The sequence below is a fragment of the Coregonus clupeaformis genome, unplaced genomic scaffold (assembly GCF_020615455.1).
Source record: "Coregonus clupeaformis isolate EN_2021a unplaced genomic scaffold, ASM2061545v1 scaf0042, whole genome shotgun sequence".
Classification (NCBI taxonomy): Eukaryota; Metazoa; Chordata; class Actinopteri; order Salmoniformes; family Salmonidae; genus Coregonus; species Coregonus clupeaformis.
Window position 1 is genome coordinate 494,647 of NW_025533497.1, and position 17,854 is coordinate 512,500.

General features: G+C 48.3%; 1 protein-coding gene across 1 annotated transcript in view; it reads left to right on the forward strand.

Annotated features, from left to right (window-relative positions):
* The window catches only part of LOC121543383 (plexin-A4), a 392,722-nt gene that overhangs the window by 269,753 nt on the left and 105,115 nt on the right, over positions 1-17,854 (forward strand). Inside the window, exon 7 of the mRNA XM_041853207.2 lies at positions 7,425-7,578. Coding sequence (XP_041709141.1) covers positions 7,425-7,578 — 154 coding nt within the window. The remainder of the gene's footprint in view (positions 1-7,424; positions 7,579-17,854) is intronic.

Consider the following 17,854-nt stretch of genomic DNA (forward strand, 5'->3'; position numbering starts at 1 on the left):
TCCAACAGTCTTGAAGGAGTTCAAACATATGCTGAGCACTTGTTGGCTGCTTTTCCTTCAACCTGCGTTCCAACTCATCCCAAACCATCTCAATTGGGTTGAGGTCGGGTGATTGTGGAGGCCAGGTCATCTGATGCAGCACTCCATCACTCTCCTTCTTGGTCAAATAGCCCTTACACAGCCTGGAGGTGTATTGGGTCATTGTCTTGTTGAAAAACAAATTATAATCCCACTAAGCCCAAACCAGAGGGGATGGTGTATCGCTGCAGAATGCTGTGGTAGCCATGCTGGTTAAGTGTGCCTTCAATTCTAAATAAATCACAGACAGTGTCACCAGCAAAGCACCATCACACCTCCTCCTCCATGCTTCATGGTGGGAACCACACATGCGGAGATCATTCGTTCACCTAATATGCATCTAACAAAGACACGGCGGTTGGAACAAAAAATCTCAAATTTGGACTCATCAGACCAAAGGACAGATTTCCACCGGTCTAATGTCCATTGCTCATGTTTCTTGGCCCAAGCAAGTCTCTTCTTATTATTGGTGTCCTTTAGTAGTGGTTTCTTTGCAGCAATTAGACCATGAAGGCCTGATTCACGCAGTCTCCTCTGAACAGTTGATGTTGAGATGTGTCTGTTACTTGAACTCTGTGAAGCATTTATTTGGGCTGCAATTTCTGATGCTGGTAACTCTAATAAACGTATCCTCTATAGCAGAGGTAACTCTGGATCTTCCATTCCTGTGGCGGTCCTCATGAGAGCCAGTTTCATCATAGCGCTTGATGGTTTTTGCGACTGCACTTGAAGAAACTTTCAAAGTTCTTTACATTTTCCGTATTGACTGATGTTCATGTCTTGAAGTAATGATGGACTGTTGTTTCTCTTTGCTTATTTGAGCTGTTCTTGCCATAATATGGACTTGTTCTTTTACCAAAATAGGGCTATCTTTTGTATACCACCCCTACCTTGTCACAACACAACTGATTGGCTCAAACGCATTAAGAAGGAAAGAAATTCCACAAATTAACTTTTAACAAGACACACCTTTTAATTGAAATGCATTCCAGGTGACTACCTCATGAAGCTGGTTGAGAGAATGCCAAGAGTGTGCAAAGCTGCCATCAAGGCAAAGGGTAGCTACTTTGAAGAATTTTAAATATAAAATATATATTTGTTTAACACTTTTTTGGTTACTACATGATTCCATATGTGTTATTTCATAGGTTTGATGTCTTCACTATTATTCTATAATGTAGAAAATAGTAAAAATTAAGAAAAACCCTTGAATGAGTAGGGTATAGATAGATAGATAGATAGATAGATAGATAGATAGATAGATAGATAGATAGATAGATAGATAGATAGATAGATAGATAGATAGATAGATAGATAGATAGATAGATAGATAGATAGATAGATAGATAGATAGATAGATAGATAGATAGATAGATAGATAGATAGATGGATGGATGGATGGATGGATGGATGGATGGATAGATAGATAGATACAGTTGAAGTCGGAAGTTTACATACGCTTAGGTTGGAGTCATTAAAACTATTTTTTTCAACCACTCCACAAGTTTCTTGTTAACAAACTATAGTTTTGGCAAATCGGTTAGGACATCTACTTTGTGCATGACACAAGTAATTTTTCCAACAATTGTTTACAGACAGATTATTTCACTTAAAATTCATTGTATCACAATTCCAGTGGGTCAGAAGTTTGCATACACTAAGTTGACTGTGCCTTTAAACAGCTTGGAAAATTACAGAAAACGATATCATGGCTTTAGAAGCTTTGAATAGGCTAATTTACATCATTTGAGTCAATGGAGGTGTACCTGTGGATGTATTTCAAGGCCTACCTTCAAACTCAGTGCCTCTTTGCTTGACATCATGGGAAAATCAAAATAAATCAGCCAAGACCTCAGAAAATAACGCCTGAAGGTACCACGTTCATCTGTACAAACAATAGTAAGCAAGTATAAACACCATGGGACCACGCAGCCGTCATACCGCTCAGGAAGGAGACGCGTTCTGTCTCCTAGAGATGAACGTACTTTGGTGTGAAAGGTGCAAATCAATCCCAGAACAACAACAAAGGACCTTGTGAAGATGCTGGAGGAAACAGGTACAAAAGTATGTATATCCACAGTAAAACGAGTCCTATATCGACATAACCTGAAAGGCCGCTCAGCAAGGAAGAAGCCACTGCTCCAAAACCACCATAAAAAAGCCAGACTACGGTTTGCAACTGCACATGGGGACAAAGATTGTATATTTTGGTCTGGTCTGATGAAACAAAAATAGAACTGTTTGGCCATAATGACCATCGTTATGTTTGGAGGAAAAAGGGGATAGCTTGCAAGCCGAAGAACACCATCCCAACCGTGAAGCACGGGGGTGGCATTATCATGCTGTGGGGGTGCTTTGCTGCAGGAGGGACTGATGCACTTCACAAAATAGATGGCATCATGAGGAAGGAAACTTATGTGGATATATTGAATCAACATCTCAAGACATCAGTCAGGAAGTTAAAGCTTGGTTGCAAATGGGTCTTCCAAATGGACAATGACCCCAAGCATACTTCCAAAGTTGTAGCAAAATGGCTTAAGGACAACAAAGTCAAGGTATTGGAGTGGCCATCACAAAGCCCTGACCTCAAGCCTATAGAACATTGGTGGGCAGAACTGAAAAAGTGTGTGCGAGCAAGGAGGCCTACAAACCTGACTCAGTTACACCAGCTCTGTCAGGAGGAATTGGCCAAAATTCACCCAACTTATTGTGGGAAGCTTGTGGAAGGCTACCCGAAACGTTTGACCCAAGTAATTTTTTTTAAAGGCAATGCTACCAAATACTAATTGAGTGTATGTAAACTTCTGACCCACTGGGAATGTGATGAAAGAAATAAAAGCTTAAATAAATCATTCTCTCTACTATTATTCTGACATTTCACATTCTTAAAATAAAGTGGTGATCCTAACTGACCTAAGACAGGGAATTTTTACTAGGATTAAATGTTAGGAATTGTGAAAAACTGAGTTTAAATGTATTTGGCTAAGGTGTATGTAAACATCCGACTTCAACTGTAGATAGTGTGTCCAAACTTTTGACTGTATGTGTGTGTGCTCTCTCCTCTCCCCCTGTGTTGTGTCGTGTCAGTAAACCCATCAAAGCAGGCCGTAGCATCTCCCTCTTTCTCCCTGTGCACCGGGCGCCAATCAGATTACTGTATACAAACACTCCCCAGGACACTAGCCAAACCCTCTCTTTAGAAACCCACCACCAACTGGTTATGGTGAATAGGAAGTGGACACCTCATTTAGAGGGAAGCTGTTTTCTCTGCTACCATTGGATTGGTGTTTTTGGCGGATAGGTGTGACAGCAGAAAAATGTCCACCAGGTTTCTTTAGCTTTGTTCATGCTTGGAACTAAATTCCATGTACGTGTGCTTGGCTGGATGTTTGTGTCCTGTGGGACTAGAGTGTAGAACATTACTCCAATAAATGCAATATACTGCATTTAAAACATCCACCTGTCCATCTACAGCAGTGGTATTCAAACGTTTTCAGCTGGGACCCCAATTTCTGGGGACTCAATTATTTTCGTAATAATTAATCATTACCCCACCCCACCCCCAAAATAATGACACAACCTTAAATTTGATTTTTACACCAACAAGTAACCTTCAATTCATTGCATTTTAATCTCTTATCAAAATGAAAATCAACCAATAAATACATTCACTCAATCAAATTGAATTTTTCAAATAATCTTTCTCAATATTCTGTACTGTTAATTTTGTACTGTTAATTTACCCTTTATTGTACCCTTTATAATGTACCCTTTATTTTGATGACCCCACTGCAGTTCCCCCCCGACTTTGAATGCCACTGATCTACGGTATCATATTTCAATCCCATTTTATACGTAATGGGGATATGAGATTGCTTTTAATCTCCACTAGCCAAGTATACAAACATAAATCAGGAATGGTAAGGTCATGCACAGATAATACTCTCAGGGCACTGTCTGAACATTCAGCTCCGTAGGTGTAATAATAATAATAATAATATTCATGGAGAGCGAGAGTGTGTATACACACACACACACACACTGCCTTGGAGTTTGAGCTTTGAGAGTGTTTAACCTTTCTCTACGCAACAGATCTCCCATCCAATTGATTGGTGAGAACCGTGGCAGACAGACTGGGCGGGCAGGCACGGCCAGTCCTTGACCTTTTAGTTATTAAATATTTGTTTGAAAAGATAAGCTGGAGCCCTCTACAGAGGACTCCCAACGCGTAGAGCGTTTTGGCTATTGAAACTAGAGTTTTTCTCATAAAAGCATTTTCTTTATTTGTCCATGAGCTTTTCCTCTTCCATTAGTTTTAGACTATATCTGGTGCTGTTGAATGTAGATATAAAATCCATCATATAAAGACTTCCTAAAGCAGGTAGTAATAATCTGACCAGATCGCTCCCGGGTGAGATAAAATACCATCCTAATAGCTTCACAGAGGAGGTCTGTTAGTGTTATTAGAAGTATATTGCTGTAGGTCTGTATTCACATGCCTCCAGAATGAAGAGAGATGGTAATGACTTGTCACCAGGCTGTTTGTCTCTCACTATAATGAGAAATCAAATATGCTCACAGCTTGTGACAATAGATGCCTTCACACATTGTAATAGGATTCCAAAAGGCATATGGAATCTCCCACTCTGTTCTCAGTGGATGACAGTCATAAGATAACCATGTATTATTACAGTATGATGCATCTTATGTTCAGCTCTCATAATCTGCCAAAGTCATAAAAATCAAGGAGGCACATACAGTATGCATCTAAATGAACCAACACCAGATCACCATCCTCCTCTTAATGTCACCATGGCAACCCAAGCCGATACAATCCTTCACATCATATCCTCCACGCGAGACGCAGTGCATTAAGGAGAGACGCGATAACCTATTTCTCTCCGTGTGTGTGTGATTCAATTGACACGGAACACAGCTTGTTTTCCTATTCATGTTTAGGCCCGGGCTGCTCGGGTTAGGGCCGTGACTGCTCCAAATGTAATTGAAGAAAACTTGCGCCACATTCCTCTTTAAAAGGAAAAATAAATGAAATGGGAAGAGGGATGCGTCTCCGACCCTGGCGACGTTTTCCTCCTCTATAGTAATAGGGAAGCTCCTGTATCTGTACGGTGCCGAGCGACCGCCTAACACTTTTTATTAAACACTAAACAGCAATATAAAAACAGTCCAGGTCAGCCCTTCTCGCACCGTAAAGAAGCTTCTCTGGCGCCGTATCACAAATGTGCTGCAGCCAACAGCAGAATGGATGCAAGGCCACCTCTCTTCATTTTACATTTTAGCAGACGCTCTTATCCAGAATACATATTTTTTTATACTGGCCCCCCGTGGGAATCGAACCCACAACCCTGGCGTTGCAAACGCCATGCTCTATCAACTGAGCTACATCCCTGCCGGCCATTCCCTCCCCTACCCTGGGACGACTGTGCGCCGCCCATGAGTCTCCCGGTCGCGGCCGGCTGCGACAGAGCCTGGATTCGAACCAGGATCTCTAGTGGCACAGTTAGCACTGCGATGCAGTGCCTTAGACCACTGCGCCACTCAGGAGTACACTCTCTTCGCCACCTCAATGCGTGCTTTCCATCAATATTTATATTTTGGTCTTGAACCCCCTTCACCTGTCCCCCCCTATTTTCTATCCTCCTTTCTCACTTGTTCAAGGAGTTTATTTTTCTACTCGTCAAGTCTGTCAAGTCCCTCATCCTCTGCTCTTTAGAGAGGAGTGTAGTTTACGCAGCACTCTCAACAAGAGGAATCTGCATCCTTCTCTTCTCTTAATCACATCCTTCTCTTCCTCACTCCCACCTGTCCCTCCCTCCTGCCTGCTTGCATCCTTTTTCCACTGTTTCTTTCTTTCTTTCTTTCTCTCCTTCCTTTTCTCATCCTGCCTCTTTCCTCCCTTCATTTCTGCCCCTCCATACCTAATTTCCTCTCTCCTCCCCTCCCTCCTTTCCCCTCCCTCCCGCTCTCTCCCTGGTCTTTTCTCCCAGTCTGACCCTGGTGTCAGGGCACATGTACTCGTAGACGTGGGATGTGAAATTCGTGCGGCCTGCCGCAGGGCATGGTGGGTAGCCCGGGAGAACAGAGCAAGGAGGGCATTGGCCTCCAACTGTTCACCAGTTGACAAACAGTCAAAGAGTCGCCAGCAGGCTTTGTAAAACACAGAGCTGATGCTCAACAATCATGTCCTGCTGTCTTCTTCTCTCATTGTCTTTTAATTCTCTCTCTCTCTCTCTCTCATTCTCTCTCTCTCTCCCTCACTCTCTCTCTCTCTCTCTCCCTCTCTCTCTCTCTCTCTCTCTCTCTCTCTCTCTCTCTCTCCCTCTCTCTCTCTCTCTCTCCCTCACTCTCTCTCTCTCTCTCTCTCTCTCTCTCTCATTCTCTCTCCCTCTCCCTCACTCTCTCTCCCTCTCCCTCACTCTCTCTCTCTCTCCCTCACTCTCTCTCTCCCTCTCTCTCTCTCTCTCTCTCTCTCTCTCTCTCTCACTCTCTCTCTCTCTCTCTCTCTCTCTCCCTCTCTCTCTCTCTCTCTCTCTCTCTCTCTCTCTCTCTCTCTCTCTCTCTCTCTCTCTCTCTCTCTCTCTCTCTCTCTCTCTCTCATGTCCATTGAAAAGGCATTATTGTCAGAATGAGTTGATGGATGGGTGAGTCAGTGAGAGCCGTAGATGGTCCTCTGGACGTCTGGACAGGAAAGACTTCCTGTCTCTCTGAAGACTTCCTGTCATGTTGATGTTTCTGTTGACTGTTGTGATATGGTAATATAGGGTGCGTCCCAAATGCCACCCTTTTTCCTATATAGTGCACTACTTTTGACCCGAGCCCTATGAGCCACCTGGTCAACGGTAATGGACTACATAGGGATTAGGGTGCTTTTTGGGACACCAGAAACTGTACTGATGTGTGATGTAGTGGTGATGTGGTGATTTAGGGTGAACTGCTACTCACTGAACCCTCAATGTTGTGGCTTTATCATGGTAGGCTGTGTCTACAGGGGATCCTTACCCCCAGCTCTCCTCTCTCACACTCATCTATCCCTCCACCATAAATTCATCTATCCCATCGCTCAATTCTACAAATAGAATAAATCCCAATTATACTAACTCTCACTCTATTTTCATCATTTAGCAGACGCTCTTATCCAAAGCGACTTACAGTAGTAAGTGCTTACATTTTCATACTGATCCCCCGTGGGAATTGAACCCACAGCTCTGGCGTTGCAAGCACCATGATCTACCGACTGAGCCACATGGGACCACTCAATCCCTTCCCTCTCCTCCACTCTTCTCCCCTGATGCTATATGTAACCCCCCTCTCTCTTCTCTCCACAGCTGATCCTGGAGGCCCATAACGTCCCAGAGTTGTCTGCAGGGGTCAACTGTACCTTTGAGGACCTGGCTGAAATGGACGGTCTGGTGGAGGGGAATCGCATCAAGTGCAGCTCGCCTGCCGAGAAGGAGGTGCCCCGCATCATTGTAGACAAAGGTCTGTAGAATAAGATAGCTGACTGATTACAGACCAATCAAAGAGCTCGGTTTTTCTTTTGAGTATGTTTCCTTTTCCGTGGGTTACATGAGTGTATTTACATTTTAGTCATTTAGCAGACGCTCTTATCCAGAGCGACTTACAGTTAGTGAATACATTTTTTTTTTTTTTATACTGGCCCCCCGTGGGAATCAAACCCACAACCCTGGCGTTGCAAACGCCATGCTCTATCAACTGAGCTACATCCCTGCCGGCCATTCCCTCCCCTACCCTGGACCAATTGTGCGCCGCCCATGAGTCTCCCGGTCGCGGCCGGCTGCGACAGAGCCTGGATTCGAACCAGGATCTCTAGTGGCACAGTTAGCACTGCGATGCAGTGCCTTAGACCACTGCGCCACTCAGGAGTTGTATTGATTCTAATGGAGGTGTTACTGATGAAGCCAAAACACTAATTAGTTTACGTATGAAGCCAAAACACTAACTCGTTAAGCCAGAGGCCTGCTAAATGTAGACACTGATTTGCTTCTCGTTTGGATGTCAGTGTGGCCTGGGGTTATGACGGCTTACGTTCCCCGTTACCCATCGTAGCCCCCGGAAGCCCTCGGAGCAGCGCCCTAGGACATGTTTAATCATCCAATCAACAGTCATTACAGAGCATCATGGTTTATTTATCCTCTCACCGAGGAGGTATGCAGTCAGAACCAACAGAGACATGTGGGACCCCAACAGCCCTGAGTGTGGGCAGATCACTCCACCTCTCCGGGACTTCTTTCGAAGGCAAAGTGAGGGGGAGGAGCGGTTGAAAAAGAATCCCTTTGCCACCGAGCTGAGGAAACAAAAACACTTCTGACAGCATTCATTCTCCGAGATAAGCTAAAGAAGATGTTAGAGAGCGCCTTCACTACTCTTTTTATGTCCCTCTCTCATCCCTCGCTTCTCTCCTCCTCGACGTGGTTGGTTAGCCCGGGTATAATTGAAAAGTGCTCACATCTGGGCGGCTGTCAGGAGGACTGGTAATCTTTCATAATACCCAGACGTCTCCATGTGGAGATAATGAAGATGCTGCCGCGCCTCAATAGAAGCAGGGGAGCGCTAACGCTAGCTGCTGCTTCACGTTGGCTACGCTTACGCCTCCTCAAAAGAAGTAAGGGAGCGCTAATGCTAGCTGCTGCTTCACATTGGCTAACGCTAATGCTGCTAAAGATAAGAGAAGAAGAAGAAAAACCGGTCACCCCTTAATTGTTTCAAATACTCTACAGTTTATTTGTTTACCGCATTTAGCAAATGGCTTTTTAATCATTTTCATCATCATCAGTCTTCATAGCGAATGAATAGGAGCTGGAGAGAAAGCTGCTACCATAATCTAAAGGTGTGAAGGACTAAAGGCCTTAGAATAGAGAGAAAGGCCATTCAAATGGAGAGTTTCATTGTTGACGTTGAGGCTAGGGCTGCGTCCCAAATACCACCCAATTTCTCTATGTAGTGCTTTTGGCCAGAGCCTGGTCAAAAGTAGTGCACTACATAGGGAATAGGGTGCCATTTGGGACGCAGACTAGGAGAACCATACACTAGCTGAATTAGCAGATGACTGGCTTTATGGCAGCGGGCTCCGGTGAGTGAGAGCCCAACGGTGGGATTGTGTACGGCATGGCATGAATAATAACACCTATAAGTATTGGAGGACAGGAGAGGTAGCGGGGTAACCAGGCCACCATGAAATTACAGGGCTGAGGGACCCACTGAGGCCTAACACACACTAAACCCCTGCTTACAGTACAGAGGGGGACACACTTACACTGTACATGGGCTATTACACAGTGTGTGCTTCACACCAAACCTCGGACTCACTTACACACACACACACACACACACGCACACAAAACAGACACACAGGTAGTGATAGCAGCCTAGCAGGCATCAGGGTAACATTTAGGTGCTCTAATTAGGACAGATCCATTGTCAGCCACACTTTACAATGATTGATGAACGATTCACCCCTTTGTTAGAGAGACAGAGCGAGCAAGAGAGAGAGAGAGGGAGAGTGAGGGGGGATTGGAAGACAGGAGCAACACAAAGGGAGAGAGGGAAAGAGAGAGAGCGGGAGTGACAGAGAGAAGAGAGAGGGAAAGAAAGAGGGAACGGAGACGAAGACCGGAGCGACAGAGAGAGAGACACAATTTTCTCTTCCTGCCTTTGGGGGAGGAGATGTCCGTGTCTGTTGAATTAAACATGGAGTCAGTCCTTCATTAGGAAGCCAGACAGAAGGACAGGAGCAGACACCTCTATTAACACACAGGTTCCTCTCTCTCTCTCTCTCTCTCTCTCTCTCTCTCTCTCTCTCTCTCTCTCTCTCTCTCTCTCTCTCTCTGCTCTCTCTCTCTCTCTCTCTCTCTCTCTCTCTGCTCTCTCTCTCTCTCTCTCTCTCTCTCTCTCTCTCTCTCTCTCTCTCTCTGCTCTCTCTCTCTCTGCTCTCTCTCTCTCTCTGCTCTCTCTCTCTCTCTCTTTCTCTCTCTCTCTCTCTCTCTCTCTCTCTCTCTCTCTCTCTCTCTCTCTCTCTCTCTCTCTCTCTCTCTCTCTCTCTCTCTCTCTCTTCCCCTCCCCCCCTCTCTCTCTCTCTCTCTCTCTCTTTCTCTCTCTTCAACTCTCCCCCCTCTCTCTCTCTCTCTCCTATCTAAAATACTTACTTCTGGTAGATCATTGGCGTAAACACAGTTTCTCTGGGCCCCCCGCAAGGTCCAGCTGTCCTGTATAGGCTGCCTTAACCTGCAGGACATGAGCCGTCCTCACCCTCTCTCTCAGCTTGGATAGAAAGTTGTTGTGTGTAAAACCAGTCTTGTAGTGCCAAATAATAGTCAGTCCACCCTCAAAACACTAGCTTACTAGGGATTGTTTCAATATGCAGTGTATTATCTATAGATATATACCGCCTTTAGCTGCGATTTAGGTGCTATTTATAAAACGTTTAATAAAAATGACACATCAAATAGCCTAACAATGAGGAAAAAAGTAGTCTGCTTGAGGATAAATTCAACCACTATTTATTGTTAAACTCAAGGGTTTTGTTTGGCTAATAGCCTACACAAATGTGCTGCAATATTCAAGGTAAATTAAATTAGGCCTAAATCAAATTAAATCCAACTTGAGAGACTCCCCTGGTCTCCTGAAGTCCTCATTTTGTGTGTGCAAATGTTTTCACCACGGCCTGTAGGTCCAGGTTACGGGCCCGACTGTTTTCTATACTATTGCCAACCCAGACAGTCTTTCCTGAGACATTATGCATTATATGTCCATTGCGCTGCACACAATTTAAACTTAGTCTTGAATGATGCAGGCCAAGATATGCCAGAGATAAGGGACTGTTTATATTGCAACTACACAACTCAAACGCCGGTTCACCAGTATGAAAGAAAATCGAAAAGTGCTTTTTTTGGTCAAGCCCTCAAGAACTGTTGTCCGCTAAATATGATAATCTGGTTGCATCTTCCGATTTATTGTCTGTCCAGTATCCAGATGACCTGTCTGTCACGAGTTACAAAGCCAGAACCCAGAAGCAGACCAGGACAAGGTAAGTTGAAACGAAGGTGAGTGTTTATTTACAAATTCAAGAGTGATGCTGAATAATCCAGGGAACAGAGCGGGCGGCGTTGATTAGTTGTTGGGGGTGCAGTGGTTGATCCAATCATGGCTCGGCAGCCGCCGACCACCAGGCAGAGGTTGGATGAAGGTTCCGGACGAGTGACTGCAGATGGAACAAAACGGAGGTAAGTAAACAACAAACCAACAAGGTGCAAAACAACAAAACTAACGCTAGCAGCTCTAAGACTGATACTCTGGTAAACCTACTGTTCATGGCTAACGATCCGGCAGGGAATGGATGTTAGGCCAGAGCCTAAGAAGGGTGATGATCAGGACCAGGTGTGCAGATTGCTGATGGGATGCAGGTGCGAGGAAATCAAGAGAGCTCCCCGGAGCGTTCCAGAACCCTCGGGAAACTGGAGATCACGAGCAGAAAAACTAGTCCACAGACAGGACCCGACTCAGACTGCCGGGATCGTTACAGTACCCCCCCTCCGAGACGCCACCGGGCGGACTCCCCGGAGCGCCAGGATGGAGGCGGTAGAAGTCACGGATGAGGTCAGCATCTAGGATCTGTCGCCGCGGAATCCAACTCCTCTCTTCAGGACCATACCCCTCCCAGTCCACGAGATACTGGAAACCCCGGCCCCGCCGTCTGGAATCCATGATGCGTCGCACCGTGTAGGCAGGACCACCTCCGATCATCCGAGGAGGAGGAGGAGGAGGCGGAGGAGGCAACAGAGGACTGAGGAAAACAGGCTTGAGGCAGGAGACATGAAAGGTGGGATGGACTCTGAGCGTCCTCGGGAGTTTGAGTCGAACTGCCACCGGATTGATCACCTTCTCCACCACAAACGGACCAATGAACTTCGGTAACAACTTCCCTAGACTCAGTCCGTAAAGGGAAGATCCCGTGTGGCCAACCAGACCCTATCTCCGATGGTATAGGTGGGAGCGGGGATCCGGCGACGATTCGCCTGGAGCTGATACCGGTCCGAAACTCTAAGGAGTGCCTTTCTGGCCCGATGCCAGGTCCGGTGGCAGCACGAATATGGGCCTGAACAGAAGGCACTGAGAGCTCCTTCTCCTGAGAAGGGAACAAGGGAGGTTGGTAGCCATACAGGCACTGGAAGGGAGACATCCCAGTGGCAGATGTAGGGAGAGTATTGTGGGCATACTCAACCCAAGGCAACTGAGAGACCCAGGAGGTGGGGTTGGAAGAGGCCAGGCAGCGTAGCGTGGATTCCATCTTCTGGTTGGCTCTCTCCGCCTGACCATTAGATTGGGGGTGAAAACCAGATGTGAGACTGACTGTAGCTCCAATGGCCAAACAGAAGGACTTCCAGACAGCAGAGGTAAACTGAGGGCCACGGTCGGAAACGATATCACTGGGCAAACCGTGGACCCTGAAAACCTCCCTAACCAGGATCTCGGACGTCTCCGAGGCAGAGGGAAGCTTGGCAACTGGCACAAAGTGGGCGAACTTGCTGAATCTGTCCACGATAGTCAGAACGACCGTGTTCCCCTTAGAAGCGGGCAACCCAGTGACAAAGTCCAGGGGCCAGATGCGACCATGGTCGCCGGGGAATAGGAAGGGGTGAAGTAGTTCAGAGCTGGGCCGATTGGTACTCTTATTCTGCGCACACACTGGACAGGCAGCAACATAACCCCGAGTATCCTCGGCCATGGCAGGCCACCAAAAACGTCTGCGAAGAAACGCCATCGTCCGAGCCACGCCAGGGTGACAAGCCATCTTGCTGGCGTGGGACCATTTGAGGACCGCAGGACGAACCGACTCAGGCACAAACAACCGACCGGGTGGACCGTTACGGGACCGGGCTGCGTCCGAAGAGCGCCATCACCTCCTCCTCAATCTTCCACCTAACAGCTCCCACGACGCAGTTCCGGGGGAGAATTGTCTCGGTCTTGGACCCACTCTCCTCCGTCTTGGAGAACATCCGAGACAAGGCGTCCGCCTTGCCGTTCTTAGATCCAGGTCGGAACGTCAGGGAAAAAATTGAATCGTCCGAAAAACAACGACCACCTGGCCTGGCGGGAGTTGAGACGTCTAACCCGATTGCACGTAAGCAAGATTCTTGTGGTCAGTCCAGACAATAAACGGTTGCTCCGCCCCCTCAACCAGTGGCGCCACTCCTCCAAGGCAAGTTTCACCGCGAGAAGCTCCCGGTTACCCACATCGTAATTCCTCTCCGCAGGCGAAAGGCGACAGAGTAGTAGGCGCAGGGATGGAGTTTACTGTCCGTGGAGCATCGCTGCGACAGGATGGCGCCAACTCCCACATCAGACGCGTCCACTTCAGCGCGAACTGACGGGCCGTGTCCGGTTGAGAGAGAATCGGTGCGTTGGTGAATCGCCTCTTCAAATCCAGAAACGCTCGATCCGCCTCCGGATTCCACTTGAAGCTCCTGATACTGGAAGTCAAGGCAGTTAACGGAGCGGCCGCACGGCTGTAATCCCGGATGAATCTGCGGTAGAAATTCGCAAACCCCAAAAATCTCTGGAGCTGCAATCTCGTACCGGGCTGGGCCCATTCCAGAACCGCTCTAACCTTCTCCTGGTCCATCCTAATCTCTCCCCTGGAGATGATGTACCCGAGAAAGGATGTCGTGTGGGCGTGAAACTCGCACTTCTCGGCCTTCACGAACAGGCGATTCTCCAACAATCGCTGCAGAACCTGCCGGACATGCTGGACGTGGTCGGAAGGTTCCTTCGAGAAGATCAGAATGTCATCCAGGTAAACAAACACAAAGAGACCGATCATATCTCTCAGGACGTCGTTCACCATACTCTGGAATACCGCTGGAGCATTGGTCAGTCCAAACGGCATCACCTGATACTCGGTGACCCATCGGTGTATTGAAACCCGTCAACCACTCGTCTCCCTCTCTGATCCGGACCATGTGATACGCATTGCGTAGGGTCTAGCTTGGTGAACACCGTAGCACCCTGTAAGGAGTCGAAGGCAGAACTCATCAAGGGCAGGGGATACTTGTTCTTGACCGTGATGTCATTCAACCCCCGATAATCAATACACGGTCGAAGAGAGCCATCCTTCTTACCCACAAAGAAGAATCCTGCCCCAGGGGTGATGATGAGGGACGAACGAGACCAGCAGCTAGGGGACTCCTTGATGTAGGTCTCCAAAGCCTCACGTTCAGGGCGGGAGATACTGTATAACCTTCCCTTGGGGTAGACAGCTCCAGGGAACAGGTTGATGGCACAATCATATGGTCGGTGGGGAGGGGAGTGACAGAGCCTTCTGCTTACTGAACACTTCCCCAAATCGTGATATGTCTCGGGAACCAGGGACAAATCTGGGGGTTTAGCCTCAATCACCTGACTGGGAACCGAATGGGGACAGGCAGTCTTGAGACAGTTAGCATGACAATCAAGGCTCCAACTCGTTACCTTGCCCGTTACCCAATCGAACGTGGGATTGTGTTCCTTCAGCCAGGGGTATCCAAGGACCAGAGGAACATGGGAAGACGGCAGAATGAAGAATGAAATCATCTCCGAATGATTCCCCGACAACAGCATCTTAACCGGTTCAGTCCTCATCGTGATACGTGCCAGACTACTGCCGTTCAGAGTGGTCGCTTCAATGGCTTCCGGCAATTGCTCCTTGGAAAGCCCCAGCTGTTCCACCAACTCGGCATCAAGAAAGCTTCCATCGGCACCTGAATCGATAAAAGCGTTAATCGCTAAGCTCTGATTCCTGTTCACAAGGGTAGCCGGGAAACGGGGTCTGACAGAGGTACTGAGAGGTTGAAACTGGCTCGCTAAAAGTCCTCCCAACTTTAGCGAGCCGGGCAGTTTGACGACCGCCGGGAACAAGTGGAGATGTAATGTCCCGAGCTACCACAGTAGAGGCAGCAGTTGGTCTTACGTCTATGTTGACGCTCCTCCTTGGTTAACCCGTGCCGCCCCACTTGCATGGGTTCAGAATCGGGAGAGAGGACCTCTCCACTAATCCTTTGTGGTGGAGAATGATCGACGTGTTCTGGTCCACCACCCGACCCGACTGGGAACTGAGAAGCTGATCGATTGGACGGACCCCATTGCTTCTCCCTCCTTCGCTCTCGGACTCGATTATCCACCCGAATAGACAAGGCTACCAAGCTGTCCAGGTCACTAGGCTCCGGATAGGGAGATCAACTCATCCTTGAGCTGCTCCGACAGACCCTGGTAAAAGGCCGCTTGCAGAGACTCCTCATTCCACCCACTCTCCACAGCCAACGTCTTGAACTCGATCACGAAGTCGGCCACGCTGCGAGTTCCTTGGTGAAGCGAAAACAGGCGCCTAGCTGCGTCCCTCCCTCGGACGGAATGGTCGAAGAGCTTCCTCATCTCGGCCGTGAACCCCTGGTATGAAGCCATGCAGGGGTCTTGTCGTTCCCAAACGGCTGAAGCCCACTCCAGCGCTCGACCACGCAGCAACTCAATCACAAAGGCTATCCTAGCCTTGTCTGTGGCATAAGAGTAGGGCTGTAGATCGAACACTAACCCACACTGCATAAGGAAAGAACGGCATCTTCCCAGCTCCCCTCATATTTATCCGGCGTCGGAACCTTGGGCTCACGGAAGGACACAGCTCCAGACGCGGCAGGCGAGATGGGTGAAACCGGTAGTGGATCCTCCACCGGAAACTTGCGCTGGTTCTGGACCTCCGTCAGACCGGTAGAAAGGTTCCGAACTGACAACGCTATCTCCTGTAGTGCCGTGCTATGTTGTCCCAACATCTTCTCCTGATGGGAAATGGCATGGCGAACAGAGTCCAGGTCCGCTGGGTTCATTACTGGCCGGATCGTTCTGTCACGAGTTACAAAGCCAGAACCCAGAAGCAGACCAGGACAAGGTAAGTTGAAACGAAGGTGAGTGTTTATTTACAAATTCAAGAGTGATGCTGAATAATCCAGGGAACAGAGCGGGCGCGTTGATTAGTTGTTGGGGGTGCAGTGGTTGATCCAATCATGGCTCGGCAGCCGCCGACCACCAGGCAGAGGTTGGATGAAGGTTCCGGACGAGTGACTGCAGATGGAACAAAAACGGAGGTAAGTAAACAACAAACCAACAAGGTGCAAAACAACAAAACTAACGCTAGCAGCTCTAAGACTGATACTCTGGTAAACCTACTGTTCATGGCTAACGATCCGGCAGGGAATGGATGTTAGGCCAGAGCCTAAGAAGGGTGATGATCAGGACCAGGTGTGCAGATTGCTGATGGGATGCAGGTGCGGAAATCAAGAGAGCTCCCCGGAGCGTTCCAGAACCCTCGGGAAACTGGAGATCACGAGCAGAAAAACTAGTCCACAGACAGGACCCGACTCAGACTGCCGGGATCGTTACACTGTCCCCAGAGCTTCCTATACAGTTAATCTCTTTCGTAATGTGTTGAGGCCGGCAATTAAGGAGAATGAGAGGCTCAATTAAAGATGTTGCAGAACTGCTGTATTTTAAGCACTCCTCCCTTCTTCCCAGTTTCCCTGATGTTGCTACGGCAATCAAGCATTTTTTACATTCCCTGTTACTGTCTCTTCTGCAGAGAGATCATTTTCTAAACTAAAACTCATGAAGAACTACCTAAGAAGCATTAGACTCTCAGCCTGATATGAGCTTTTGAACACCTGAGTAAGCTCCACTCATTGCACTGGCGCCGTCGTAGCCTTGACCATTTGTTCGCCGATAACCCCCTTGTACTTTCAATCAATTCAATCTTTTATTTTTCAAGACCTGGGACACTTTTTCAGTCATATTCCTGAAGCCCGAGAAACAAACACTTAGCTTCCAAGTACATATGGACATTTAAAAGGTTTATGAATGAATTACTTTTTGGAGGGATACAGTGAAAAATATTTATTACATAACAAATATTTTTACATTGATGACAGGCGCATGGGCCCCCAGAGCTCGTGCACCCCCCCCCCGGCGACGCGCACCACTGGTTTGGTGCGAGGAGCAGGAACAGGCCGGGCTGGGCTGGCGACGCGCACCACTGGATTGGTGCGAGGAGCAGGAACAGGCCGGGCTGGCAACGCGCACCACTGGCTTGGTGCGAGGAGCAGGAACAGGCCGGGCCGGACTGGCGACGCGCACCACTGGCTTGGTGCGAGGAGCAGGAACGGGCTGGCGACGCGCACCACTGGCTTGGTGCGAGGAGCAGGAACAGGCCGGGCCGGGCTGGCGACGCGCACCACTGGCTTGGTGCGAGGAGCAGGAACGGGTCGGGCCGTACTGGGAACACGCACCACTGGCTTAGTGCGGGGAGCAGGAACGGGTCGGGCCGTACTGGGAACACGCACCACTGGCTTGGTGCGAGGAGCAGGAACGGGTCGGGCCGTACTGGGAACACGCACCACTGGCTTGGTGCGAGGAGCAGGAACGGGTCGGGCCGTACTGGGAACACGCACCACTGGCTTAGTGCGGGGAGCAGGAACGGGCCGGACTGGACTGGCGACACGCACCACTTGCTTGGTGCGAGGAGTGGGACTGGGTTCCTTTATTAACCCCCGCACCTTCTGCTGCCTAACCAGCTCCTCTCGCCATGCCTCTACACTTTTCTTCTCCCTTTTAGCCTCTTGTAGCGCCTCCCTCTGACCGAATAACTCCTGCTCCCTCTGAACCAATAGCCCCCGTAACATGGTGGCCTCCTCTCCTAACCTGCAGATTCGCCCTTCCATGG